Raw genomic sequence first — 26,806 nt, 5'->3', positions numbered from 1 at the left:
AGAAAAAAACATTGAAAAAAGAAACTTGCATGCACTAACAAACATAATATGTGAAAACAAACAACACAATTATTATTGGTACTTATATAGATAACCAGAAGATTGATCTTAAAGTTACTTGATAGTAAATAGAATACAAAAAGGTATTTTATATAGCTTTTAAAACATAAAATAACATTAGCACCACAATTTTAACTAAGTATAGATGATGATGGTTACTATGTGAAATCTATATTTAGGTGTTTTTAAATGAACGTTATTAAATGCATTAAGTACTAATACTTTTTTGTGTAACAAATATAGTGCAGCATACTTAAATATTGTTAAATCTTGCACTTGACTATATACTAAATACTGCATTAAACAAACACAACAAAAAACTAAAGTAAAATAAACAAGGCAAGCATTGTACCGTACAATTTATGGCAATATAAGATAATGTTAAAATTTAGGCATGTCATATTTTTCTAGATAAGAAATAAAATAAAACATTAGAAAATTTGATAATGATTGACAGAAACATCTATGAATATAAACTATTTTTAACACAAAGTTTTGTAATTTAAAGGTAGTTTACAAGTATGCAGTAATTTCTTTTAAAAATTATTTTCTGGTATGATAAACTAGTCATCCTGTGTATTACAATTTTGTTGAAGGCTTTTTAGCAGCAAATATATAAAAAAAAAACAGCTCGAGTAGCAATCTAAAAAATAAAGAAAAAGAAAAAGGGTAACTATGATTCAAAAAAAAAAAATCTTTAGTATTTTGTTTGTTATCGCTTCAAGACCAAGACTCAAAATAGCAGCAGTTAAAACTGCATCGGTGAATAATCATGATTTCTAATAAATCTATTTGGTGCTTATCCATTTACAGTACCACTTGAATTTTCTATTCATTTTTAATTTATTTATAGCAATGGTTCAATATACCCGGCTACACAAAAGATCGTCGACCACTTGACTTTGGTTTTTGTTGTACGACAGTTTTTTGTCTCGATCCAGTGCCCTGGGTAACAATGGAAGCATAAGATTCTTTTGGGTGACGCTTTTGCTGTTCGCGATCAAATTCTAAATCCTCCAATCTCTGTATGGTTTAATAAAAATAACAAAATAAAAAAGTTTATTCAAAAAATAACAAAATAAAAAAAAATATTCAAAAAATAACAAAATAAAAAAGGGGAGAAAAAAAAGTTAAAAAAATATTTAAAAAAAATATAACAAGCTCTAAAATTAAAAATAAAATATGTTAAGGACAACTTTTATTAAAGGTAAGTTATTAGGAGAAGTTTAAACCCTAAAACAAAGTAAGTTAAAACTGAGATATTGCTACTAATTTAACACAATTAAGGAAAAAACAACTTACTTGTGTAATGGCAAGTTTTTGTGTAATAGTTTTCCTCAACAAACCATTCAAAGTTCTTTTTTCTTCTTCAGCATTCACGAGATGTCGTTGCATGGCATCAAGTTGTGCGACATATTCGTCGCACCTGGCTGCAAACATCATACGAAGCTGGGCAAAGGTAACAGCATCCTCCTGAAGTTAAATAAAAAATAAATTAAATTTTTTTTACATTTCTTTATCCTCAATGGGGGAGGGTCAACTTTATGACCCTAAACTCAAAGTAACATCAGTTACCCCAACAAAGTCCCGAGTAAGCTTTGGCAGAGACATAATTGAATGTAATTGTTCGGTAATTATAAGCTGCTGAATAAGTGTTAGCTTAGCAGAGTTTATATCGTATAAAGTGCCTTACTCGAGGACTACAGCATGAGAGTAGTGGAAAATACTTCTTGCAGCATTAAAAATAACACTCATAAAAAAGCTTCAAATAAAAGACTGATAAAGATAGAAAAATGAGCAATTATCTATAAATTGTATATTAATACAACCAACTACATACCTTTAATGCTTTTAATTCTCCTCTCAATTTTAACATAGTTTCAGACACGAACAATTTCTCATGTTGATATTTGCTCTTCAAGTTTTGTATGGCAATCTATCAATCACAAAAATAAATATTTTTAAATTTTTTTAACATTTAACAACTTCACACCACATTCTAATAAAAATATAAAGACACTCTTAAGGTGATAAGGATAAAACAGAAAAGATATTTATGTTCTACATACTTCAGCAGTATGCTTGTTAGCTTTAAGCACAGTTCTTAAAGTTGCTATTTGTTCCCTCTTTGAACTGAGCAAAGATCGCAATCTCAAAACTTCTTCTTCCAAGACTCGAACCTAAATTTAATCAATTTCAAAAAAAAATTCAATAGTTTTTATATGTCAAAATTTTAACCATCATAATATTAAGCAAAAAATCTAAAAACATAGAATTGGATGTAACCTAACCAAAAATGTAATAGACACTAATATAAAATTACTTTTTTTAGTGAAATTAAAAATCATTTTATCTATATATATTTTACCTGTTCTTGGCTTTCTGCTAATGATGTATGACTAACATTAGCATTCAATTTCAACCCATCTTCTTTATTGGTGGCCAATTTTTCAATAATTCCTCGTAAATATTCTATTTGACCGTTCATGTTCATAATTAAGGTACTTGGCAAGGCATGATCATTTGTGAAAGGCTTAGCTCCCATATTTTCTTTGCCTAATAGGAGTTAAGATAGAAAATTAATAACACAGATATATATAAAGGGTAAATGCTTTAGATTAGATTAAAATATGTAAAGATGAATTATTAATAGTTTACCTTCTGAATCTGTGGAACTATTTGCTCTCTCTTCTTCAACAAAATTTTGTTCAGCTTCAGTCTGCAAAAAAATATATATATATCCACTATACATCTAATTTTCTATTACAATTTGATAAAGTTGTTACACAAAATACTTAAAGTCATTATAAAAACAATTTCTTATTAACTAAGAAAAATTTAATCCAAAAATTTATGTTTTTTTTAGAAAGCTGACAATGGAAACTCTAAAATTGAAAAACTCAAAATTTACCTTGTTACGAATCGAATCAAGGACTAGCCTCTGCGGTGTTTCCCCTGCTGTAAGACAGGAGTGATGATACAGTTGTGATAAGTTGTCACTCACTCGAGCCAGGTCTTCGGAAGATTGTCTCGACTCTTTTAGACGAGAATTTAAAGATTCTGACAGCGTCTAAATAATAAAAAGTAAAAGTTTATTTAAAAATGGGCACAATAAAATTATACCATTATGTCCAAAATATACAAATAACAAATTTATCAAGTTTTTATAATATTTTTTTTTCAGTTTTTTTAAAAACCCCAAAAACAATTTTTTAAACTGTATGTACTGATAATATAATGCATAGATTAATTAAAAATTGAAAATTACGACAATTAAAATGCTGGCTGTAGGGTAGGCTATTGCAAAGATAAAAAAAATTCAAATTTGTTTAAAAAATTTTTTCAAATAGTTTACCTTTAATTCACATTCTAGACTGTGATTTTTCGCTTTCAGTGCAGAATGTTGTGATTTTGATTCTCTGGAATTTTGTTCGATTTTTTTGTAAGTTTCCTTTCTTTCAGTACTCTCTTCTCTTAACAATTTCATTTCTTCTTTCAATCTCTCTAACTCTGACACTGCAGCCACATATTTTCCATCAACCTTTAAAATATAAACAAAATTAATTAGGTTTAAAATAGCTGATTTTTTAATTTGTTTTGAAATTAAAGATTTATATGCTTATTATTTATTAAACAACATATGTGCATACATGCCATACTGTCTTCTTATATTTCTTTATAAACAATACAATGAAAACATCCTTTATTTAATTGTATTAAAACAATTCAAATATGCCAGACTATCATAAAGAAATCTAACTTATATTAGTTTAAACTTTGTCTAAGAATAAGCAGAAAAAATGAGTTGCTTTAATAAGAAACAAATTTGTAAATTGAGTATGACTATGTGTAAGTTATTTATTAGTTTGCTGTTTGGAATGGTATTAGGTAGTATTGTAAGTATAATTAAATAAAATTTTATCCAAATTTTGCAAGTAATTGTTTTTAATTTTCAGTAATAGTTTTGATTGATGTAATGACTAAGATAATTCATTAATGTAACGGCCAATCCATAGACACAATTTATTAAATTAACAATCAGTTAATATTAAAAAGCTAAAGTTTATTTTTACTAATAAAAAAATCAACCCAAGACTATGGCTATTTCTATTCAACTACAGACTTAATTTTGATTAAAAAAACTATTTTAGGTGGACTATTTTACTTCTGAATCCAGAGCTAGTAAATGCATTCTCAGCAAGCCAAATGATTCAACAAAATCAGATTTTTTGTTGGTTTCTGTCACATTAAACAACAACCAAGCATATGAAAACGACAAAAAAATTTCAATCATCAAAGAAACCTGGGGCTCTCAACTAAAACCAGTCAACATTAATAGTTATTATGGAAATATTGCTTTTTATGATATGAAAGATCACAAGGAGGAATTAAAATATTTTGCAAACCAGGACATTGTTTTGTTTAAACAAAAAATACCCCGACCAATTTTTGTAAAGAAGTTTCTGATTTTGAATCACATCAGGAAAAATTATATTAACAGGTATGAATAACAGTTGTCAAAACTTAAACCAAATTTATTTATTCTGTATTGGATCACTTGTACTTTATGGTTTTCAGAAAAACCCTATTTCTTTACGGTCAGCTAATTTCTTTTTGTACTTCGCAGTTTTCGCTAATTCTCTCTCAGACTCTATGGTCTAAAGTTTTTCCAAAAATCATAAAGGACAAGTAATCCAAATTTTTAGGTTTTTCAACTTATTAAAACTTTTTAAACATTTAGATTTAAATGGTTTGTTATCACGAATGATGAGACTTATACTCACATCCCTAAACTTACAAAAATGTTGAAAACAATGGATTATGAAAAAGAAATATATCTTGGAAGACCACAACTGATTCAATACAAAACCTTGAACTCACAAACAAGGAATATGGATATATTTTGTGAAGTACATAAATAAAAAGCTGATTTTTATTTACAATTTAGCATACAAAACTTTGTTAAAAATTTGTAAAAAAAAATTATTTTGTATATACAACTATTGCAAACTTGTGACCAAGGTTTTACATACAATTATTTATATTTCTGTTGAACAAATTTCCATATAATTAGTATTTACATTTAGATAACAGCTGTTTAAATTGCATTTATGATTCAGGAAGGAAGTGGTATTGTCATTTCAAACGGGTTATTAAAAAAGATTGTTTCGATAAAAGATTGCCTAGAAAACCTAATCACATTTGAATATGGAGTTGAACTGGGAAGATGTATTAAAAAGTAAATTTACTCAAACTTTTTTGATCACTAAATAATGAAACCTCAAAGTTAAGACTATAATAGTACAAATATAACACTTGTGCTGTGTATATCATATACGTTTTTTTATCTTTTTCAATAAAAAAGATATAATTCAACAAACCCCCAAAATTATATTACCAAAAATTAACTGTATAAACAAAATTTTGAACTAAAACATTGTTTTAAGATACACAAAAGTTGAATGTACAAAATCACATCAAACTACGCAAGAATTTTTCCGAAGATCTCAACATTATACTGAGGGTGTTGTTGGGCAAATTGAGGGCAAAAATACTTTGCCAGATATCAACGAAATACAAAACAACTTCATTGGTATGAAAATCAAAAAACTTTATTTAACAAAAGTGTTCATACCAGTTCTAATAATACAAAATAAATCTGATAATTAAACATTCATTTTTTTTAATGTAATATTTCTATTTTAGACAAATTAACTTATTTTCCAATTCCGAATGATTTGTACCTTGTAAGACTGCACATTGTTTTGTTAAAACAACAAATAAAAGATAAACTAGATCAAATACATCTTATTGAACAACAAATTAAAAAGCACATCAGGAAACCACCTAATCTGAATGGTATGTATACACAAAAAATTAGAAAAGTTTATCTGTAATAAATTTTTTTAAATACTACATCAGTAAAAGTAGTAGTGATAAAAAAACCGGCAGTGGTCAAAAACACTTCATGAGGTCCTGAGTTCGATCCTCACTGCTCTCATGCTGTAGCACCCTTAAGTAAGGCGCTATAAACGGTATGAACTGATGCTAAGCCAACTCTAAATCAGCATCTTTATCGGGCAATTATAATTTATAATATCCAAGACCACAAAAGGCAACTCAAGACTGGGTTAAAGTAACGGATGTTACTCCATGTTTGGGTTGTGAAGTTGACCTTCCCACATCGAAGATAAATAAAACTTTAAATTTGACTCTACATTATTACAGAAACCTCAACTTTAAACCAAATAAAAGACAACTTATGGTTATCTCCAATTGTGATGAACAGAGTTTTTACACTTGATGAAAGCTCTCTTAATATGAGACAAATGCACAAAAAATGGCAGCCTACACTTAAAACTGTTAAAAAATTAATGTATAATTATCTAAATATGGACGTGGATTCTAAACAACAAATTTCAATAAAGGTAAACTAGCTGCCTATGTTTCGAAAATGTTTTTTAATTAATTTATATAAACTTCTATAAAAATTATGGCAGAAGGTAATGGTAACAAATGTAAAATATGTTACCCTACATTTAGGCTGTAATTTATTCCGACCACATTAAGGGTAAATAAGAACTAAGATGTTATAAATAAAGATAATAAACAATATAATGTTTTAAAATAACATAAACTTAACGAATTTAATTAGGGGGTATATTACAAAATCTCTCCAATAAAAGCAGTCGAATTTATTGGTCTGTTTACACAATATGAAGAAGTTAAATACCAGAAAACCAACAGACTTAAAACTAAACAAGTATTTTGGGATCCAATGATAAGAGAAGATGACATTGATATCAACAAAAAAATCAAAAATCACCAAGAATTTAAACCTCGGGTACTTACACAAATATTTTAAACAAGTAAAAAATATTTTTAAAAAACTACAAACTGTATTTTATTTTTTTTAGGTTGTGTTGATAACTACAGTCAGTGGAAGAGTAGAAACTTTAAAAACATTTTGCAGGAATTTTGAAAAAGAAATTTTAAGAGACAAACATTTGAATGTCCGCATTATTTTTGTGGTTTTTCAAGGTTTGTCAGAAAAAAAAATAAAAGAAGCAATTGAGATACAAAATGTTCTAAATCAGGTTTTAATAATATAAACCTATTATTTATATAGTTTTTAAATTAACAGTATTTTACATATCATTTAATAAAGTCGTATGATAAATAAAAATTATAAAATTTTAAACCAATGTGCCATAGTAAAGAAAGGTAACAATTGATATATTTTTCCCCTAACTTTAAAATTTTAATGATCCTTTCTTTATTTAAGTTCACCCTTGAGCATGGAAAAGAACTTATTACCACGATATACATGATTGATGATAAGTTTTCAAGGGGGAAGGGGTTACAGGAGGGGATAAATTCAATAAAAACTGGAGATCCTATTTTATTCTTATGTGATATTGATTTAAAAATAAGCAAAGGTTTGCTCCAAAGAATAAGAAAAAATACAAAAAAGGGAATGCAGGTAATGTATAAAAAAACTCCTTTTAATCAAGATAGGGTTTTAAAAACAAAAATAACAAATTTCATAAAACAAAAATTTAAAATACACAACTGAACAAGTCAACACACTAGCTTAAACTGAATACTAACTATTTACATTAGTTATGATGTGTAAGACAAAATCAATTTTTAATATATAAAAAGTAAAAATTTAAATTACCCTAGTAATAGGTGTTTTAAATCTATATAATTTTAGGTTTACTATCCTACATTTTTAAGCCAATTCGATCCAAAAATATTAAGTGAAGCAACAGGTCAAACCTTAAAACTGAAAGATTACCAAAATAACTGTGGTTTTTGGAGGCATTTTAGTTATGGAATGATTTCCTTATATGCAAGTGATTTCAAGCGAACAAAAGGGTTTGATTTATCAATAGAAGGGTGGGGACTGGAGGACGTTCAATTTTGCCAATCGGTAAGGATTATTATAAATTCATATAAAAAAAATTTTACAAGCAAAATCGATAGTTTGTTTTCTTAAATGCTAGGAAAACAATAACTTTTTTTAACAACATTAAAGTTTTATAACTAAAATGTTTATATCAAAATAGGCCCATATATGACAAAGGGTGTGTATTTTATAACTAGTAGTGCTATACAATCTAACACCAGCTATTAAAATTAAATGTCTTTCTTTTAGTATATAAATTATGTTATTACTAATTCAAAATTATAATTTTTTATCAGGTTATAACTGAAGCTAATCTAGAAGTTTTTAAATGTCCAGATCCAGATTTAACTCATATTTATCACGACAAACACTGTACTGTAATTACTGGCCAACAACTTAGCATGTGCAAGAGTACTAAGTTTTCACATTATGGCTCAAAAGAAACATTATCAAAATATTGGCATAACTTAAAATCACAAAAACATGAATTACTGTAATTTTTTTTGTAATATTGCTGTAAAATATTTAACAGACCGCAATTTTTTTTTTAGGTTTCTCATGAAATATATCTTTAACTTGATTAACTTTAAAAATGACTTTGTGCAGAAAAAAATCTAATCCAATTTAAATATAGAAAAAAAAAACCTTTTTCTAATAAAAAAAGATAGTGGCTACTCAAATTTCTATACATAATGGGCTTTTGTTTAATTCATTAGCCCACAATATAAAATATATAATACTATTATGTTGTGCATTTGTGGTGCTCGGTTAAATTGTTTAAGACAACTTTTAATTTAGAGTTGTGATCATTTTACGACAATTTAAAAGCCTGATGCAGGGCGGGCTATTGACTAGTAAAACATGAATTTTCTTAATCAAAATACGATTTAATAAGCTTTAAATATGTACTCACCACTTCTGTTTTTTCATTGAGTTCTCCTTTAGCATTTTCCAATAATTTTTGATGTTCATGTAAATTCTTTATTAACTTTAATTTCTCTGTTTCAACTTGTGATAGTTGTTGTTTTAATTTTGTAACCTGTTATTTACAACAAATTAAATAAAAAAAAGTTAAATTTTTTTTTTTTTTTTACAAAAATTTACTTCGGATAAGTTCAGTTCACTTAAAAGGTCATCACCCCTGTCACCGGGTGGTGAGCTTGGGTTCTTGGTCGGGGTTGAGTGCAAAAGGTCAGAGGTTATATGTCGAATAAGAGGGTGATCCAGGTCAATGTCGTCATCAAAGTGATTAATCTCACTGTTAAATCCATTAATTAAAATCAAGATTTAAAATAAAATAGCTTTTTTAGAGTAAATTAATTTAGCTGAATTTATCTCTAAAAATATATTTATAAAATGCTTTTTTAGTAAATTGTGGTCATTAGCCACAAATAGTTGTTTAATAATTAAAAAAATAACAGGTAAACAAACTTCATGGCATTAGTACATAACACTTAATGTTTGGTTTACCAATACACACATATTGTGGCTTATGCTTTAAACAGCAGGAAGCCTTAATTAACACCATTTGTCAGATTAAAATATAAAGAGAATAAAGAAACAATGAAACCGCAACATCTTTTATATAAAATAAAACAATTTTACCCTAGAGATATTAGGAAATCTCTAAGGGAATGCCAACTCATAAATCAATTATTAATAAAAGTAATAAATGCTATTTTAAAGATTTTCTTTTCCCATAAAGGATAATGCAATTTTAGTGCCATAACATAAATAATTTAAGAATTAAGTGATCAAAGGTTTTTAACTTTATGTAACTCTGCAATACCATTTTTACATGATTATTAATGTTTGAATTTCTGTAAAATCGACAAGATTTTAATGAATAATATTGGGTACCTTGTTTTCTTTTTGTTATCTAGATCATTTCTTGATGTTTGGTTGTTGTCATTTAATCTTGTGAGATTTTCGTGAAAGTTATCTCCATTAATATCAAACTAAAAAAAATAAATCCAAAATATATTAAAAAAACACCATTTTATTTTTTAAACTTGTCTATTAAAACAATAAATAATTTTAATTGTATTAAGGGGCCATTTTCTCACCTCATTAGCAATCATGTAGGTTAACATTTAAATTTTATTAAAAATAAATAGCAATAAAGTAATGCAATTGTAAATCTATAAAAAATTAGGTTAAAAATAAAACCAAGCAAAGTTTATTTAACAGTTGGAATTGGTAATTAGAAGTTGGGTGACCTTATTTAAATAACTGGTGACAAGTTAAGCCTTTAAATCAAGGTGTGAGATTTTTTATACAGTAATTATCAAGCATGTCAAATTTTAACCAAACTTTATATTACACGCAAGTTTAAACATTTCTATTAATACAACAAGACTTTGTATATTTAACATATTCTAAACTGTCAGTTCCTTAAATTTAAATAAAGCATGTTATTGGTCAGAAGCATGTTTTACAAGTTGATTTAATCAAAAACAGGAAAAGTATTCACTTACAGAATGATATCCACATACGTTGATGTACTGAGACAATTCACGTTTGAGACTTAGTTTTAACTCTCTTTCTTTTGCTATAGTTTCATGTGCATTATCAAGCTGCCTTTCTAGTAAATCTTTAAGCTTTAAAGCTTCTTCCAATTGACTAAAGAAATGTAAACACTTAAATAAAAGTTAGATTAAAAAAATATATATAACGCAAATAACAAAATATTCAATTACTATTATGTTTATAAATTATTTTATTGTAAATATATATAGCCTATATATTTTACCTGTTAAGGAACTCAGCTTCTTCTTCTAATCGTTTTATTTCATGTTTAAATCCCTCAAATTCAGCTTGAGACTGCCTTAACACAGAAACCTATGGGAAAACATAATAATAAAAACAATAACACTTGATTTTTGTATTTTCACAATAAATAAATAGGAGTTTTTGCATTAAATTTTAGTCAAATTTACTTGTTTTTGCAGTGAGCAATTTTCTTCTTCTAGTTCAGAATAATCATTCATTAAATGTGCTTCAACTGATTTTATTTCTTTCAGTTCTTTTCTGAGATTCATTTTTTGAGTTTCCAAAAGTTGTGAATGCTTAAAAACAATAAACAAATATTGAACAACAAAAAAAAAAAAAATATATAAATTATGACTATACAAAAAAACACTTTTTAAAGCATTAAATTAAATGCAATATTCTTAAAAATTTACTGCATTAAGTTCACTGTTTATGCTGAGTAGTCTATCCACTTCAGACAGAGCGTTGGTTACAGTTATTTTATTTTGTGCCAAATCTAATTCTCGTTCCCGTTCAACAATAATGAGTTTTTCTTGGGCATCTTTCCATAATTTGTCCAAATCATTCTCCCTTAGTTCACCTTCACTAAATTGCTTTTTAGTTTTGCTTTTGGTTGAGTCCAATGCCTGGATGTCGACAAAATTTAAAAAATAAACTTGATAATTACTATTTGTTTTTTACTGTAATCATTTTAAAATTAAATAAAAATGTTTTGCATTGTTGAAAAAGCAACATTAATTCAATATAAAATTACAAAAATTTTAATAATGAACAATCAACCATCCAGGAATGTATAGTAGCCTATTGTAACAGCATTTTTTTTTAATTTGAATAAAAAAATTTTAATAATTACACAAACCTTGGTACTCAAGTCAATATCATGATTTGCAATTTCCAATTCTCGTTGTGTATTTTCCAGTTGAACTTCCAAGTCATTATATTGCTGCTGAAGTAAACGATTTTCTTCCAGACATTGCAACCCATATTCGGCTGCCTATAAAACAACAATTTTTTGTAAATTGTAAAAACATCAATAATAAACCAATATAAAAGAAGTATAACAACTCATATTTAATACATGAGTTAGAATTGCTTAATTTTTTCTATCTTAACTGGTTAATATTAACTATTTTACTTGAACTTTTTCGTTATGAGCATCTTCCAATTCACTCATTAAACGAGCTATCGTTTCTTCTTTAGATTCCATTTTCCTTTCATTAACTATAAAACAGCTAACATAATGTTTTTAAAAGTAGACTAGTTTTACTTATGCTTCCTCTATGTATACAAAACTAGTTCTTTTTTTGCTTTTTTGTTGGTAAACAAAGGTAAATAATGAGCACAGGCATAGACAACGAAACTCGCTGACAGGCTGCGGTAGCAATAATACAAATGAAATATTTATCACAACATACAATTTAAATTATTAGCTCTTTAGTGCACCCTTACGGCCAATGTTATTAAGGATTTAATATTTTTTATACTTGTTTAATATTTGTCAAACATTTAATACTAATGCTTTGATATTAAAACATTTTCAAAACTCCGTTTACTAGTTCATAAAAAGGGTTTATTTTAACAAAAAGTTTACATAAAATAAGCTTTATAAAACCCCCTAATAAGGAAATTGTCAAAGAGAGCCGTTGGTGGTCAAGTCACACATGTGTTGTTAGATTTTATTTTACACTTTGTTTACATTTTACGTTTTTAGCATTTAAATGAAAAGACATGCTTAAAACAAGTTTTTGTTTGTTTCATAGTCCAACATTAAAAGTTATTCAAAAAACATGTAAAAGACTAATACAAGGTATGGCATATAACTTGATTTTTTTGTTTTTAATTAAAAACAAAGCTATTATGTAATGTTATTTAACTTATTTGCCTAAACAGGATAAAATAATTAATTTTAAATTTTTTTAATTATTTAGCCATTTACAAAAAAATCACCTTTTAATTTGCTGTTGTTTTGCACATGCATACCAGGTTTTGGCAACAAAATTATGCAATAATCTAAATAAGACTGGCAAAAAATATTTAATTTTTTTACTTTATTTCATTTTCAGTTGATAGATTAAAATACCAAAGTGTTATGCAAAAGAAATCGTCAAAGTTTCGGATTGTAAGTAACTTTATATTTTATAACTTACTCCCTTCTTAAGTTAAATAGTTACTTTAAGTTAATTTTTAGTTCAAAATTATTTTGAATTTTAGTTTTGTGTGGATTCTACTGGATCAAGAAACATTTATGGTAACAGAAATAAATTTAGCTTTAATTTTAAATTCTACTTTGTTTAATTACTTTTAAATTATTTTTTTTTAGATGTAACAAAAACATCTTTATATAATGAACTTGGCTTAACTGTTCAAGATCTGCGGTTTCAGCATAGTAACATGCTTGTTTCCAGAAATCGACTTATTATAATCAGATTTCAGGTATATATATATTTTATTTGCATTTGTTTGCATCTTATAGTATTTATAAATTCACTGTGTTAGGACAAGTGCTTATATATTAACCTTAAATCCCCATATATTTTAAACTTAAAAAATGCTATCCTGTAAGTATGACTGTTTGTCTTGTCTAGGGCAGTTATAATAAAAAAATTGTGAATTTTAATTATCCAAGGGTAGTTTTTCAGACTACCAAAGATAATTGTTTAGTTTCCAATAAAATTTTATAAAGTTTACATATTTCTACATTTAAGAAACTAAAGGCAATTATTTGTCCTGATGTTGTTCTCTTAATTGATCCACCTCTTGATCCCAATATTGATATAGTTGAACAAGAAAACGAGGTGGCCACTTTTTGGAAAGATCTTCCAATATTTTTAACTGGATCTGTTCTTTACACTCACAATCTTCCACTTGAGTATAGAGCATTAGAGGGAATTCTAACTTCAACGGTAAAATATTACGTGTCCTAAAAAAATATTGGATTCAAAATATTTTTAAAACACCTGAAAGGCTTATAAGTGTTTTAACTCTTTTAAAAAATACCTAGTCTAGACTGCTTGTATTTTTTAGTTACTAATTAATAGGCTACACAAGACAGGTAACATTTGAAATTTTTTAGCTTGCCAACCTAACCTACAATTTGGCAAAATTAGAACCTGACATAAGAAAACTTCTGGCTGAGTTAACTGATCCCTCTAATATGGAAGTAGATAGATCAAGAGTTCATGTTTTATTAAAACACAGTGCAAGGTATATAAATCAAAAAAAAGGTTTTTATTTTATTACCTCAGCCTAGTCTTAACTTGGAATATTGTATTAATTGCTTGATAATTATTGTATTAATTGCTTGATAATTACCGATTAGTTTTCGGGTTGTATTGGTTATAAAGTCCTATTCCATAAAACTATCAGAAATTAAACCCAGGATCCTTATGCAGAAATGCTAGTGTTTTAACCAATACATCTTACTGTTGCGTACATGTTTTAATAATCCCTGATGTAAAAAGGCACAAAAAGAAGGAGAGAAGGCAAATCAATTTTTCTTTGAAAAAAACTAAATTAATTCTCTGGACTATTTCTATTATTGATCCAAAATAGCTTAAGTTGGCATTCACTAATGTTTAAATTATTTTTTAGTCTGAACACATTTTCTACATATGTGCGAGAATTCTGTGAAATGATTGAAGAAATTTTAGAAAGTGAAGAGGAAATACGAGATCTTTGCATCAGTGTGAATGGAGAAAATACTACTAGGTATTAAAATTATAAATAAAAATGTTCCATTTTTTCTAAATCTAATTTAAAATGGAAACAATTAATTGTCCTAGATATCCAGTTTTTGTTATATTTTTACGATATATTTTTGTTAAAAAGATTTTAATAAGTTTTGTATATACGTATTTTTTTTGCTGTTTAAGTTTTAATATTGTTCTGATTTTATTATTGTAGAAGTGATTATGATGCATTCATTTTTAAACCCTTTGAAGAAGAATTTGACCAATCAGAAGATGTAAAAGAATTCTCAAACAACAAGAAAAGATTCAACCTAAACATGAATCCTACCAAGACTTACCATCATCAAAAATACAAACTTAATTTACAAGATGAAATGGAGACACTTTTGGATTCCTTTCTCAAGGATGTAAGCTTATAATTTTTTTAATTTACAACAGTTTTTAAATAAGTTAAGGAAAGGTAATGACACTAAAAATTAATAAGATAATAAAAAGTAAAACTATAGGAAGCATGACGCTTAAATTCCTATTAACCTTTAATAAATTATTGTATGTAATAAGTTATAATTTAATGTTTTTTTAAGTATTAATTTAAAATTCATAAAACAATGTTTAGGCTGAAGAAATAGCCAACCAAGTATCCGAATTAAAAGAAGCAATAGAAAACTCGAATACTGCAATTCTTATTAATTTGGACAGGTAAATTTCATATAACCTTAAAAGTTTGTATTTTCCTTAAAAATATTTTTGTTTTTAGTCATCGTAATTTTCTGCTACAATTGGAATTGCGCTTGACAATGGGAATGTTTTCTTGTACATTGTTTGGTATGCTGGGAATGGCTTTTGGAATGAATTTAGAGTCCTCTTGGGAAGAGGTGAGCAAAAAAATTAGCTATCAAAAATTTAAAAAAATTTTGTCAGTATTTAAAATAGTTTTTCTACAGAACACTGTTGCATTTTGGTCGGTAACATCAGCAATGTTTATGGGAGCTGGCCTCATGTGGTGGCAGTTGTTAAAATTATTAAAAAGAAGGCCAAGTTTAATTTCAGTGTTTGATAAAGTGAGTTAATTTTCTAATTGGAGTACAAATTATTTTACGAAATATTTTGTTTTACCCAAAACTATTTTCTTTCAGTATTCAGCAAATTCTGGATCTGGTCAAGAGTCTTCAAATAAATGTAAAAAAAAAGATAAACCTACAGGGGAATCTAACCCTAAAGACATTTTTATGGATAGAAAATTGCCACTGCCTGAAACTATTTCTTCATTTCAATCTATTATAAAGTTTGGAGACAAAATTCCAAATGGTGGAAATTATTTAAATAACAACAGCGGCATACTTTCTGAAGTAGAAAGTGAAGCGAACAACTTTTATCAACCAAGAATAAAAAATGATTCAATTTATAAACACAGCTATGTTGGCAATCAATTTAATAATCTAGACAGAGTTCCAAACAAAATGAAGTCTTTAAACCAACCAATTGGAGGAAAAGACTGGTTTAAATTTATCCGTCCCCAGCACAAAAGAACATTTGCAACCTCTGCCATATTAATAAATAGCAAACAGTGCAATGATGATTTTCTGTTTACGAAATTTGTGAAAATGCTTTGTAAAATTTTTTTGTGAAATGCTTTGTAAAATTTCTTCACGTTGAATAAAAATAGTTTTATATATAACAAAAATAAAAATTTGAAACTAGCAGGCAGTTAATATGCCCTCAAGCTAATGCAGTTGTAAAGTATACGCCACGTGTTCTCAGATATTCCATAAGATACTTGGTAGTTCTATATAAGGAAGGAAATAGCGCATTAAAATAAGCCTGTTGCAAGTAACTGCCCGCCTTGTTCTATTTAGTAGCCAACCATAAAAATTTATCTACGTGTTAATTTAGTAGAATAAATAAATTTTTATAACCTTATGTAGTGCGAGTGCTTCAACAAAACTGATTTAAATAAAAGGAAGTGCAGCGTAAAGTTACAAAGATTACGTTTGATTTGTAACTAGACGGTTAGCTAGCTAAATTTAACAAAAGAGTCGTACGAAAACGCCCCCTTCTATCCCTTATGGACTTTGGACTTAACGTTTTCGGCGTTAATTTAAACTAAACATTTATATCTGCGACGCCTATTCACCTTACAGTCAGGTAACATACCTCTGTGTGTTGTGATTTAGAATCAAAAAAGAGTGTGGGTTAAATAAAAACAAAAAACATGGAAAAATTGCTACCGTTTGGAATAACGGGTGTAACGACTGCAGTTTTATTTGGTGTTTGCAACACGAATATAGAAAAATTGTTGTCCAGTTATTTTTCAAGAAGCGATGTTATTGGTGACAATAAACTTGCAGCTGCACTACTTGGTTTACTGGTTGGAGTTTCTGGGTATGGGTTGGCGCAATGGATAAGATGGAGATTGATAAAGTCCTTGCTTACATACAGGTAACAAAAAATAACTTATTAAAGTATTAAGGTCAAATAAAGTGTCATAATTTCAAAACCATTTTTTGTACATTTGAAGTTGTCCAAAAATAAATTATTACTAAATTCTTTTTTATAAAGGATGTTATCGTGTATATCTGTACTGATGTAGTGGACATTTATATGTGTATTAGACTTCACACCTTAAAATTGAATGTATTTACTTATAGAGGGTGGCTGTTCAATCCAAAGAGCAAAAAATCTAAAGCATGGGGCCTGTTACTTTCTACACTGATGCCAAAGAAAAACAAATTGTTCGAACTTCAGGATTATTTGCCCCGATTTCCATTACCAAGATTGGAAGACACTTGTAAAAAGTAAACCATTTGCACTCAAAAAGGCCTAATACCCCTTTTAAATAGTGTTTTGTTAGTGTGATACTGTACCTAAATATTAAATTATCACATTAACATATCAACACATTTTTTTAATGAATTGATGTATATTTGTATATTAACTTCAGTTAAATTTATCAGGACTTTGAAAATGGTCAAACCTCTTTTGAGCCCTAAAGAATTTTTGTCCTTTGAAGAAGCAATGAAAGAATTTCAATCTAATGAAGGACCTGCTTTGCAAAAAATACTACAGCAAAGGTTTTTTTTTTTGAATATTATATTATATCATATATATATATTATTTTTAAATGTTCAGTAATAACTATAGGCCTAACATGTTGTGTACGAATTGTTTGGTTTGAGGGATTGTTTGGTATTTTACCCTTCATGCTTACTCTGAAGGTCAAAAAATCAATGAATATTTATTAAATCACTTTGAGAAAAGCATGTTAATACACCCGCCCCCTTTAATGTTTTTTCAAGGTTTTTATAACCTATATAGTTTATATGTTTTGTTTAAATGAAGGTCACAACTGTTTGTTTATTGGCTATATGTAAACTTTAATGTTTTTTATGTTTGATAAAGATTGGTCTTTGGACTTTTAACTACTACTAGATAACCACAATATATATTTTGTAAAAATATTTGTGTAAGTTGGTTAAATTCTAGTGCAAAGTACATTAATTATTGTATTTAAAGTTCAAAATATTATTTTTTTTAAAATTATTTTTAATTTAAACTTTAACTTATAATTTACAATACGGTATTTAATAATAAATGTTGCAAAATTCATTTATCTAACAATGCAATGATTAATTTTTGTTGTTGTTATAAATTATTTATAGTTGTTATAACATATGGCATTGTTACCCTAACCTTTGTTTAAACATCCTGCCTTACAGAGTAATATAAAACATATAATTGTTCTGGTTCGCTGTTAAATTCATAATACTTTTATGTTAGATACGATACTGAAGATAACTGGTTAGACGAATTATGGGACAAATATGTTTACTTAGCTGGCCGCTCCCCAATCCCAGGTATTTTAAATGTTTACTTTATTTTTTATTGATCTTTGCCCAACTATATTATTTAAGGAAATTTAATACAATTTGATGATTTTGTCTGATATATTTTGATTTGTTTTTATATAATTTTAGTGCACTCGAATTTTGCTTGTCTTGGAGATGCTGACTTTGTCTACAGTAAATCTGACAATCATCAGCTAGGTCAAGCTGCCGGTATTACTCAGTGCTTTATGGAATACAAGGCTTTACTTGAAGCTGGAAATGTATGTAGTGTAAATTATAACATACTAATATTTTAATATGGCCTTAACATTTTATTTTAAAAATTTAAACTTATTTTTATTAAAAGATCCAAGGGTTCATTATGCACTTAAAAAATTTGTAATATTGTGTATTTATTTTTTTTTAATTAGAACTTAATTTTATTTAGCTTCGAAACATGATGATTCAAGGTTTTATTCCATTATGTTGTGAACGTTACAAATATGTTTGTTCGACAACTCGAGTTCCTGGTGTTGAAATTGATGAATTAAAGAGATATCCTGGGGGAAAACACATTGTTGTGTTTAAGTGAGTGTTTTTTATGATACCTCACCCAAAAAAAAATTTATTTAAAACATGCTATTTTAATTTTGACTTGAAAACTAAATTTAAATAAAGATAAAACACAAAATTGTATTATTTTTGTCAATATCTTTAAAAGTTTAAATTCTAAAATTTTTGAATATATTTTTGTGTGTTTAGAAAAGGTAAAATGTACAAACTCGACCTGTTTTCCACTGAAGAAAATGGAAAAGAATCCTTGCTGACTCCCAGAGAAATCCAGGATCAACTGGAACTAATCGTCAAAGATTCGGAGTTAAATCCGTCATCTTGCCCAACTCCTGCCATTTTTACCACAATGAACAGGACAGAATGGGCCAAAGTAAGTTTTTAAATCCAATATGTTATATTTAAACCAGTAAATCAGTTAGCTTGAATGTGATACACTTGTGTTTTTTTCACTACATAAGGTCCTGGGTTTGACACCGACTGCTCTTATGCTGTAGCACCCTGTAAGGTGCTATAAATGGTATAAACTTCTGCTGAGCCAATACTTAATCAGCAGCTTAATTACTGGGCAATAAAATCATATAATGTCCCAAGCTGACAAGGTCAACTCAAGATTGGGTCAGGTTAACAGATGTTACTTTATGTTTGGGTCGTAAAGTCGATTTTCCGACATCAAGGATAAATAAATGTAAAAAAATTTAAGGTTTAATTAAACATTTAATGATTATGCAGATTCGGGAAGAAATGATAAAAGATGAGGGAAATGCAAGAAGTATGAAGATTGTTGAAACCGCTGTGTTTTGTGTTGCATTAGATGAGGACTCTCCAAAAGTAAATGCTTACTTATATACAGGCTATAGGATAGGCCTATCTTTTTTCATTTTTATAATAAGATTTTAATTGACTACGATTTTGTGCAGAATAATAGTGAAGAATTTCATGAATATTTGACTGGAAATGGATATAACCGCTGGTTTGATAAATCAATGACTCTAGTTATAAAGAAAAATGGAGCTCATGGCTACAATGTTGAACATACTACTGCTGAAGCAACTGTATGTTTAAACTTTGTATTTCTTTTTAACAATTTATATTGTCCATGATTAAATTTTATAAAAATATTTGTTTAAACATGTTTTAAAAAGTTAGTGTTTACGTTCTTCTGTATATATTTAAATTATTAAAGATGGCTTTTTATTTGTAAACGTCATATTATTTGCCACAATTTATAGATGACTAAAGATTGTTTTCTAATTGTATTTAAATTAAAAAACTCATAAAGTTAAAAAAAGCATATATACTAAACTTGTAACTTTATCATTTAGAAAACTGTAAATGTTTGGTGCCCTAACTGCTTGAATAGGTTATTTATATTTTATTAATAATTATAAAAAAATCTATATTTACTTTTTAAATTACAGATTGCAGGAAGGATGTGGGAATATGCTTTTCACTACAAAATGTTTGATTCAAATGGAAATGCAACACATCGTGGTTACAATCAGCATACTCAAGTACCTAAACCTGATCTATTAACCTGGAAAATTGACCAATTTAAAAGTGATATTGAAAAAGCGGAAAAAGATTGGAAAATATTAGTAAGTATTTTAAATTTTGTTTTGTTGGTATTAAAATTAATGGGAAATTTTAACATGTTTAAAATGCACAAAATTTTTTTTTTGATATGTAAAAGTTTTTTTTATTTGATATATAAAAGTGTTTTTTTTTATAAATAAAAGTTTTTTTTATTTGAAATATAATTTTTTTTTTGTTAAAAGGCTGATGATATAGATACTTGCGTTTACTTTCTTAACAAAGGCAAAAAATTTATGAAAGAAAACCGAGTAAGTCCAGATGGTTACATGCAGATGGCATTACAACTTACTTACTACAGACTACACAAAGGCATCCCTAAAACTTATGAAACTGGGGCAACAAGGTGCTCATTTAAAAATTAACAATTTATTTAAATTTTTAACGAGTTGCCAAAAATAAACAATCTTGACTAAAATTTGTTAAACTGTTGTCAGTTTTATATAAAAAATTTTTTTTATCAAGGTTGTTCAAGAAAGGTAGAACTGAGACAATTCGACCTGTTTCTCAGAGCTCAATAGATTTTGTAAAGGTAAATGTCATTTAAATCATCTTGGTGTTAAAAATTGGAAATTAAATTTAAAAAAAATCTTTTGTAGAGTTTTTATGATTCTGGAGTAAAAGATGTAGTAAAAATATCCCATTTGAAAACTGGAATCAAATATCAAACTAATTACAAGTTTGAAGTGATGGATGGTAAAGCAGTTGATCGTCATCTTTTGGGGCTTTATTTGGCTGGCAAGTTTACTGGAAAACTACCGGACATATTTAAATTTAAGGTAAATTCTATTTGTTTATCTATTTAGTACATTATATACACTAGTCAATAATCAGCCCTAAAATCAGGATTTCAATTGTTAAAATATGATTGCAACTCTTAACTGATATTTGGCAGAAATAATTTGCCCGTGCACCGCAAACGATAGTTTTGTGTATTTTAAAGGGCTATTAATTGAACATACATATGTATATTGTTCAATAAGCTCCATTATACAAATTTTACAGATTTTTATTGTTGTTTATAATTTAAAATGTAACATTATTTAAAAATTAATAAAAATAAAATATATAGTAGGTGTTTTTTTTAACAATTTTGTTGTTTTTAAATTTTTGTTTTAATATTTAAGTGTCTTTCTGAACCTGATCACCTCTCTACCTCGCAATCTCCTTTACGTTATGATCCAGTGTTGGGTAAATGTGCCACAACTGATCCTATTGGGGGAGGGTTTGGTGCACAAAGGGTGGATGGATATGGAGTTAGCTACTTTATGTGTGAAAATAAGGGTTAGTGAATTTTTTATACCTTTTTTGTTGGTACTTGGATATTGCATTGATCTTTAAACCTGAGACATTAAAATTTATTTTTTTACAAATTTTGTTTTTTTGGTTCACCGGCAGCGTGGTGTAGTTGTAAGAATACTTACACCACAATAAGGTCGTTTCACCACAATAAGGTCAAGGATTTAATTCCCGCTGCTCTCATGCTGTAGTGCCCTTGAGTAAGGCGCTATTAACCGTATAAACTCCTGTTGAGCCAGCACTTAATCAGCAGCATAATTACTGGCAATTATCATCTCTATAATATCCTAAACTACTAAAGGCAACTTGATACTGGGTCGGAGTAACTGATGTTACTCTATGTTTGGTCGCGCATTCAACCTTCCCACATCAAGGATAAAGATATATACAAAAAAAAAATAGCTGACATTTTTTTTAGTCAATTGCCTGATCAGTTGCTTTAACAGTGGACCTACAATCACAGCATTCGAGTTCGGCCAAGAACTACAGAAATCTGTGGATGACATAAAACATTTGCTCGACTCTAATCGACCAATTCCCAAAAGTAATGATATCAATGCAAACGGAAAACATTAAATGAGATTTTAGCCAACGTTTGTTTTTATTATGTAAGTGTATAAATTTGTACAAAAACTCAATAATGCTTTAAAAGTTACTGCAGTATATAATAATAGGAAAAGTTTATAAATGTTTTGTTTTTTTTAATCCTGCTAGATTAGATTTGTAAATAACGTTAATATATGCATTGTAAATTTTTGTTTTTTTGTAATTTTTCTATTAATCAAGCTTAGTGTTTTTTAAGTAAAATTCAAAATAATTTTAATTAAATTTAATTAGTGTTGTCTTAATTCTACATATTCTTAATTTATCAACTACCTTACAATTGCTCTAAATTGTTTTAGTTAAATTTAAAAATATATTAAATTTTTAAATGTATATAATAAGATTTTGGTGTTTAAATTGCTTGAATTAGTCATAGACATTTCAAGAGACATTATTGTTGTATTTAAATAGATTTATAGCGTTTTAGGTTTAAGATTTACCATAGAACAGTAAGAATAATTCAGTAAAAAATATACCATTATAAATTGCATGTAACTATAAAATCGTTTAAAATACTTCCATTGAAAAAACAGTTCGCAAACTAACGTAAAATGTTCTATTTGCAAGACCCTCCAATTCTAGTTTGGTCGACTCTAAAACCTGCGCATGCGCATTGAAAACCCTCAAGTCCTCGTATTTGATTGGTCACTCTTCTCCACGCTGTATGAATGTCTCCGTTTATGTTATTTGTTTCTAAAGAGTAAACGTCATGTCGTTGCTTCGATTCAAATCTGCCATCTTCACCTCTGTAAAAATATTTGTTATAGCAATAAAATCAGAACAGCAGAAGATTTACCGACAACTTCGTGTAGTAAAACTTGGCTTCATTACATTAGGTCCTGGGTTTAATCCCCACTTTTCTTATGCCAATATAAAATTGGGAGCTTAATTAACGTGCAATTAAAATATATAATATTCTAAACTGTCGAAGGCAAGTCGAGACTGGGTCGGGTTAAAAAAATATTACTATATGTTTAGGTCGTAAAGTCAACCTTTCCACATCGAGGATAAACAAATTAAAAAAATGCTAGAAAAGCAAGATAAGCTGTGGCTGCCTAACTAAGAGGCTATTTTACCCAATTGATTTCGTACACATACCTCTCGGTCACGTGACCTCCTATTAAACTTAGGTTGCCATTGACTGTTGTAAGTGTTTGAGCACATCTTCCCTCTGGAAATTCTGGCTTTACATTTCGACTCTCGTTCGTAAAAGAATTGTAATTCTGTGTTTAAAACAATGTTTGTTGAATTTTTCTTAGCCGAACCGTTATTTTATTGTGCTAAAACATCATTCGTTCATTTCCATTGCGTTACCTCAACACTTGCAATAAGGCCCAGGTCGCTCACTCCACCGACAATGTAAATAGTTTCCAAGTAAGAGGCTTTTCTAGACGACAAAGGAGTACGAAGAGTTGTTGCAGATGATAAAAAACGAGGGGTATTTACATTCTTCCCCTCTGTCCATTGATTTGAGGATGTTTCCAAAAAGTAAACTGTGCTCACAATCTCCTAAAAATTAAACAATTTTTTTGTTTTCACAACTGGCAGCATGAGGTAGTGGTTAGAACCTTTGGCTTTACTAAATGAGGTTCTTGGTTTGATCCCTACCCTCTCATGATGTAGCGCCCTTAAGTGAGGCGCTAAAAACGGTATGAACTTTTGCTAAGCCAACACTATCTGCAGTTTAATCATTAGGCAATTACAATCTATAACATTCAAAAAATATACTGTACCTTAGATGCGAGTTTTCCCCCAAAAACAAATAGTTTATCTGTAGTTGATGCGCAAACATGTCCATATAAAGAAACCAACATAGGTTGTGTTTCGATCCACTTATCTGCGTCATCATCGTATTTGTGAACACACGATAAAACATTGCCGCTAGAAAGTGCTTTACCACCTAATCAGCAATAAAATTGTTTAAAAAATTTATAATGGCCCGATAGTGTGATATAGCGGTAATGACAACAGACAACGAGCTATGAAGGCTTCGAGTTCGAGCCGCACCAATGCCATAGCATTAGCCCTTAAAACCTTTACTTTTTATATTAAAATTAAAATAGCTATAGATAGTTGTTGGATACGGCAATAACAAGGGTTTGTGTGCATACCTGTTACATAAACATAACCATCGAGCTCACCAATTCCAGTCATACACCTTGGTTCACAAAGTGAAGCTTTTGCATTCCATTTTAAGTGTTCAATGTCCAAAACAAAAACTTTGGAACGAAGGATAGCGTCTGGTGTTGTACGAATAACCTCTAAACCTAAACAAGCATAGGAAGTTATTTTAAAGAGGACCTAACAGTTTAAATACTGTATATAAAAATCTAAATAAATTATAAAGTACCTCCTATTAAGTATACAGTTCCGTTTTGGGTTGCATAAACTTCTGGATTTTTCATTTCGGGCATCGCGGAATCTATTCCTGATTTATTAAATGACAAATTATTGTCACTGGAGTCACTTTTTGGCGTGTCAACTCCGCAAAAATAAATATTTTTGATTGGATCAAATAGGATTGTTCTTCGACCGTTTGTAAAAAGAAGAATGCTCTTGGCCACCATGCCGGCTCTTGGTCGTGTATTAAGAGGTATCCGGACTTCCCTTTCACCAACGTTTACTAAGTAAAATGGAAACTCAACAAAATCTTCCACACTTTGATTTTCATCTAAATCTTTAGCTACTGGGGTTTCTTTTGCATCAGAAATATTGTTTTTTTGCAGTTCTTTTTCTCGTTTATACTTTTGGGTAGATACCACTTGAGCTTTGAGTTTAGGAAAGGCCATCAAAGCTTCTTCCTGTACAGATAACAATATTTTTCCAAATATAAAAAGTAGCTGTTTAAATGCAACAATTAATTGATACGGTTTAGCATATTTAAACGAATTAAATACCTTAGCAATGCAATCGTTCAGATACTTGTCATCTAACAATGGAAGCCGAACATGGGAGAATATTTCTCCTACTACTAAACCACGTTGACCAATATCATGAGCCAGCCACGATAAGGTTGCCTCATATACAGTTTCTTCCTTTTCAATCTTAATATAAAAAAAGTAAGAATTTTTTACATAAATATTAAATATTTCAAGGTCAGTAAAATCGTGTTTTTACCGATAGTTCATCAGCCGAAAGAAAATCGATAAGGTCGTCCTTCTCCAATTGCAAAAAATCATCTGATGCTATGACGTCATTAAATCTCTGTACAATTAGCGAGAATGCATCGTTTTGGAGCTCAACGCAGCAAAGTCTTTTGGCGAAAATGTAAACCGAGACGGCATTTTTGATTGACAGATGTCGCTGCATAAAGCGACGAGACTTGCCATAAAGGCCCGGAATCTAGTTGCAAATATAATTTAATAATTAGTTTTAAACTAACTGTATCATTATAATACCATCTCACCATATAAAAAACACTTACTTGTAAAACACTACAGCCTGTCAGCAAATCTTGTACGTTTTCTACGTTGATATCAATTTTTCCACTATATAGGTAATCCACTATTATCTTAAGCGTTTCAAAGTCGATCCCGTTAATTTCGACTTCTGCCTGGTTTTGTTCAACCACGTTTAAAGTGAACATAGAACGAAAGTAGGGCGAGCTTGAAGCTAACACAGCCCTGTTAAAAGGTTAAAAATGTTAAATATATATACTAGGCTAACAGAGTACAGTGAAATGTATATATTTCTTAATATTAACGCGATACCTAAAGTTAAGGCAAGCAGAGTAATGGAATATGTATTTATTTATCCAGTAAGGACAAACAAATTCATACAGTTAAGGCAGGGTTAATAATGGAAATATACATTCTTAAGACACCCAGTACTTAAACAACTATAGTATACTAAAACTAAACATGTAATGTAACTTGACTATGAAAAATATAATTTTCAAGTGAATAATGAGATATTGTAACATAATAGGAAGCAGATATTTTCTAACCTGTGGCAAGGTTGTAACTTTTTACCATTCACAATAAGAGTAACATCGCAAAGAAGATTTTCTTGTCTTAAATTGTTAAGTCCCCACATTAAAACCCATTCCTGGTGGATAGCTCCTTCCTCGTCGTTAATTCCCAAACTGATTGCATTTCGTAATTCAGACATAACTTATTTGTAATATGTAGAAATAATCTATAAGTGACAATTGAAACGAAATTAATCATCTAGCTGGGACCAATTGAACTAACAACTCATAATGCATTATTTAGTTCACAATGTTTAATGTTTTTTAGTATCCACGTGTGTAGTGACGTAACAATGCTTAGAGATGGAATGCAGACAAAAAGCGCGCGAAGTTAAAAATCAGCATTTTAGTAGCGAATTTTAAACCTTAGGCAGGCGTTTTTGTGTTTTATCCTGTATTTTTTCAAAACCAGATGTTCGTTATTTTAAAACAGACTAGTAGAGCTAGTAGCAATTAAACAAGAGTTGGTAATATACTATTATGAAAGTTAAATTAAAGGTTTCAAAACGACAAG

General features: G+C 28.6%; 4 protein-coding genes across 5 annotated transcripts; 2 read left to right on the top strand and 2 right to left on the bottom strand.

Moving 5' to 3' along the window:
- Positions 1 to 30: 30 nt before the first annotated feature.
- Positions 31 to 12,103, bottom strand: LOC145751185 (protein bicaudal D homolog 1-like). 2 transcript variants are annotated; one of them, XM_082567289.1, is made up of 18 exons: positions 11,880 to 12,103; positions 11,604 to 11,738; positions 11,158 to 11,370; positions 10,912 to 11,040; positions 10,725 to 10,813; positions 10,450 to 10,594; positions 9,833 to 9,930; positions 9,077 to 9,230; positions 8,886 to 9,011; positions 3,416 to 3,601; positions 2,972 to 3,130; positions 2,719 to 2,779; positions 2,429 to 2,616; positions 2,130 to 2,240; positions 1,901 to 1,996; positions 1,363 to 1,533; positions 930 to 1,083; positions 31 to 703 (listed from the first exon to the last, which is right to left on the bottom strand). In XM_082567289.1, exons 1-17 carry the CDS (start codon positions 11,949 to 11,951, stop codon positions 934 to 936), a joined length of 2,283 nt encoding a protein of 760 aa, XP_082423415.1. In that variant the 5' UTR covers positions 11,952 to 12,103; the 3' UTR covers positions 31 to 703; positions 930 to 933. The 2 variants fall into 2 exon arrangements, with proteins under 2 accessions (XP_082423415.1, XP_082423414.1); XM_082567288.1 differs by having other exon boundaries at positions 31 to 1,083.
- Positions 12,104 to 12,472: 369 nt separating this feature from the next.
- On the top strand, positions 12,473 to 16,061 carry LOC145749814 (magnesium transporter MRS2 homolog, mitochondrial-like). Its single transcript, XM_082565676.1, has 12 exons — positions 12,473 to 12,551; positions 12,808 to 12,863; positions 12,956 to 12,992; positions 13,065 to 13,177; positions 13,450 to 13,647; positions 13,818 to 13,948; positions 14,336 to 14,452; positions 14,648 to 14,840; positions 15,050 to 15,132; positions 15,191 to 15,308; positions 15,378 to 15,494; positions 15,570 to 16,061. The coding sequence occupies exons 1-12, from the start codon at positions 12,473 to 12,475 to the stop codon at positions 16,059 to 16,061; spliced, it is 1,734 nt and encodes a 577-aa protein (XP_082421802.1).
- Positions 16,062 to 16,608: 547 nt separating this feature from the next.
- Positions 16,609 to 22,590, top strand: LOC145751186 (carnitine O-palmitoyltransferase 1, muscle isoform-like). Its single transcript, XM_082567290.1, has 15 exons — positions 16,609 to 16,872; positions 17,082 to 17,228; positions 17,388 to 17,504; positions 18,211 to 18,287; positions 18,408 to 18,538; positions 18,706 to 18,845; positions 19,020 to 19,200; positions 19,560 to 19,658; positions 19,748 to 19,882; positions 20,249 to 20,425; positions 20,606 to 20,766; positions 20,886 to 20,952; positions 21,020 to 21,199; positions 21,548 to 21,704; positions 22,138 to 22,590. The coding sequence occupies exons 1-15, from the start codon at positions 16,646 to 16,648 to the stop codon at positions 22,293 to 22,295; spliced, it is 2,154 nt and encodes a 717-aa protein (XP_082423416.1). The 5' UTR covers positions 16,609 to 16,645; the 3' UTR covers positions 22,296 to 22,590.
- A 288-nt stretch (positions 22,591 to 22,878) lies between these two features.
- LOC145749810 (kelch-like protein 41) lies at positions 22,879 to 26,432 on the bottom strand. The gene is made up of 11 exons (XM_082565673.1): positions 26,269 to 26,432; positions 25,747 to 25,945; positions 25,440 to 25,664; positions 25,220 to 25,366; positions 24,781 to 25,123; positions 24,673 to 24,750; positions 24,434 to 24,589; positions 24,056 to 24,222; positions 23,637 to 23,831; positions 23,421 to 23,545; positions 22,879 to 23,068 (listed from the first exon to the last, which is right to left on the bottom strand). The coding sequence occupies exons 1-11, from the start codon at positions 26,430 to 26,432 to the stop codon at positions 22,879 to 22,881; spliced, it is 1,989 nt and encodes a 662-aa protein (XP_082421799.1).
- Positions 26,433 to 26,806: the final 374 nt, after the last annotated feature.

This window comes from Corella eumyota, chromosome 4 (assembly GCF_963082875.1).
Source record: "Corella eumyota chromosome 4, kaCorEumy4.1, whole genome shotgun sequence".
Classification (NCBI taxonomy): domain Eukaryota; kingdom Metazoa; phylum Chordata; class Ascidiacea; order Phlebobranchia; family Corellidae; genus Corella; species Corella eumyota.
The sequence above is the reverse complement of the archived record's forward strand: the minus strand, read 5'-3'. Positions and strand labels throughout refer to the sequence as shown.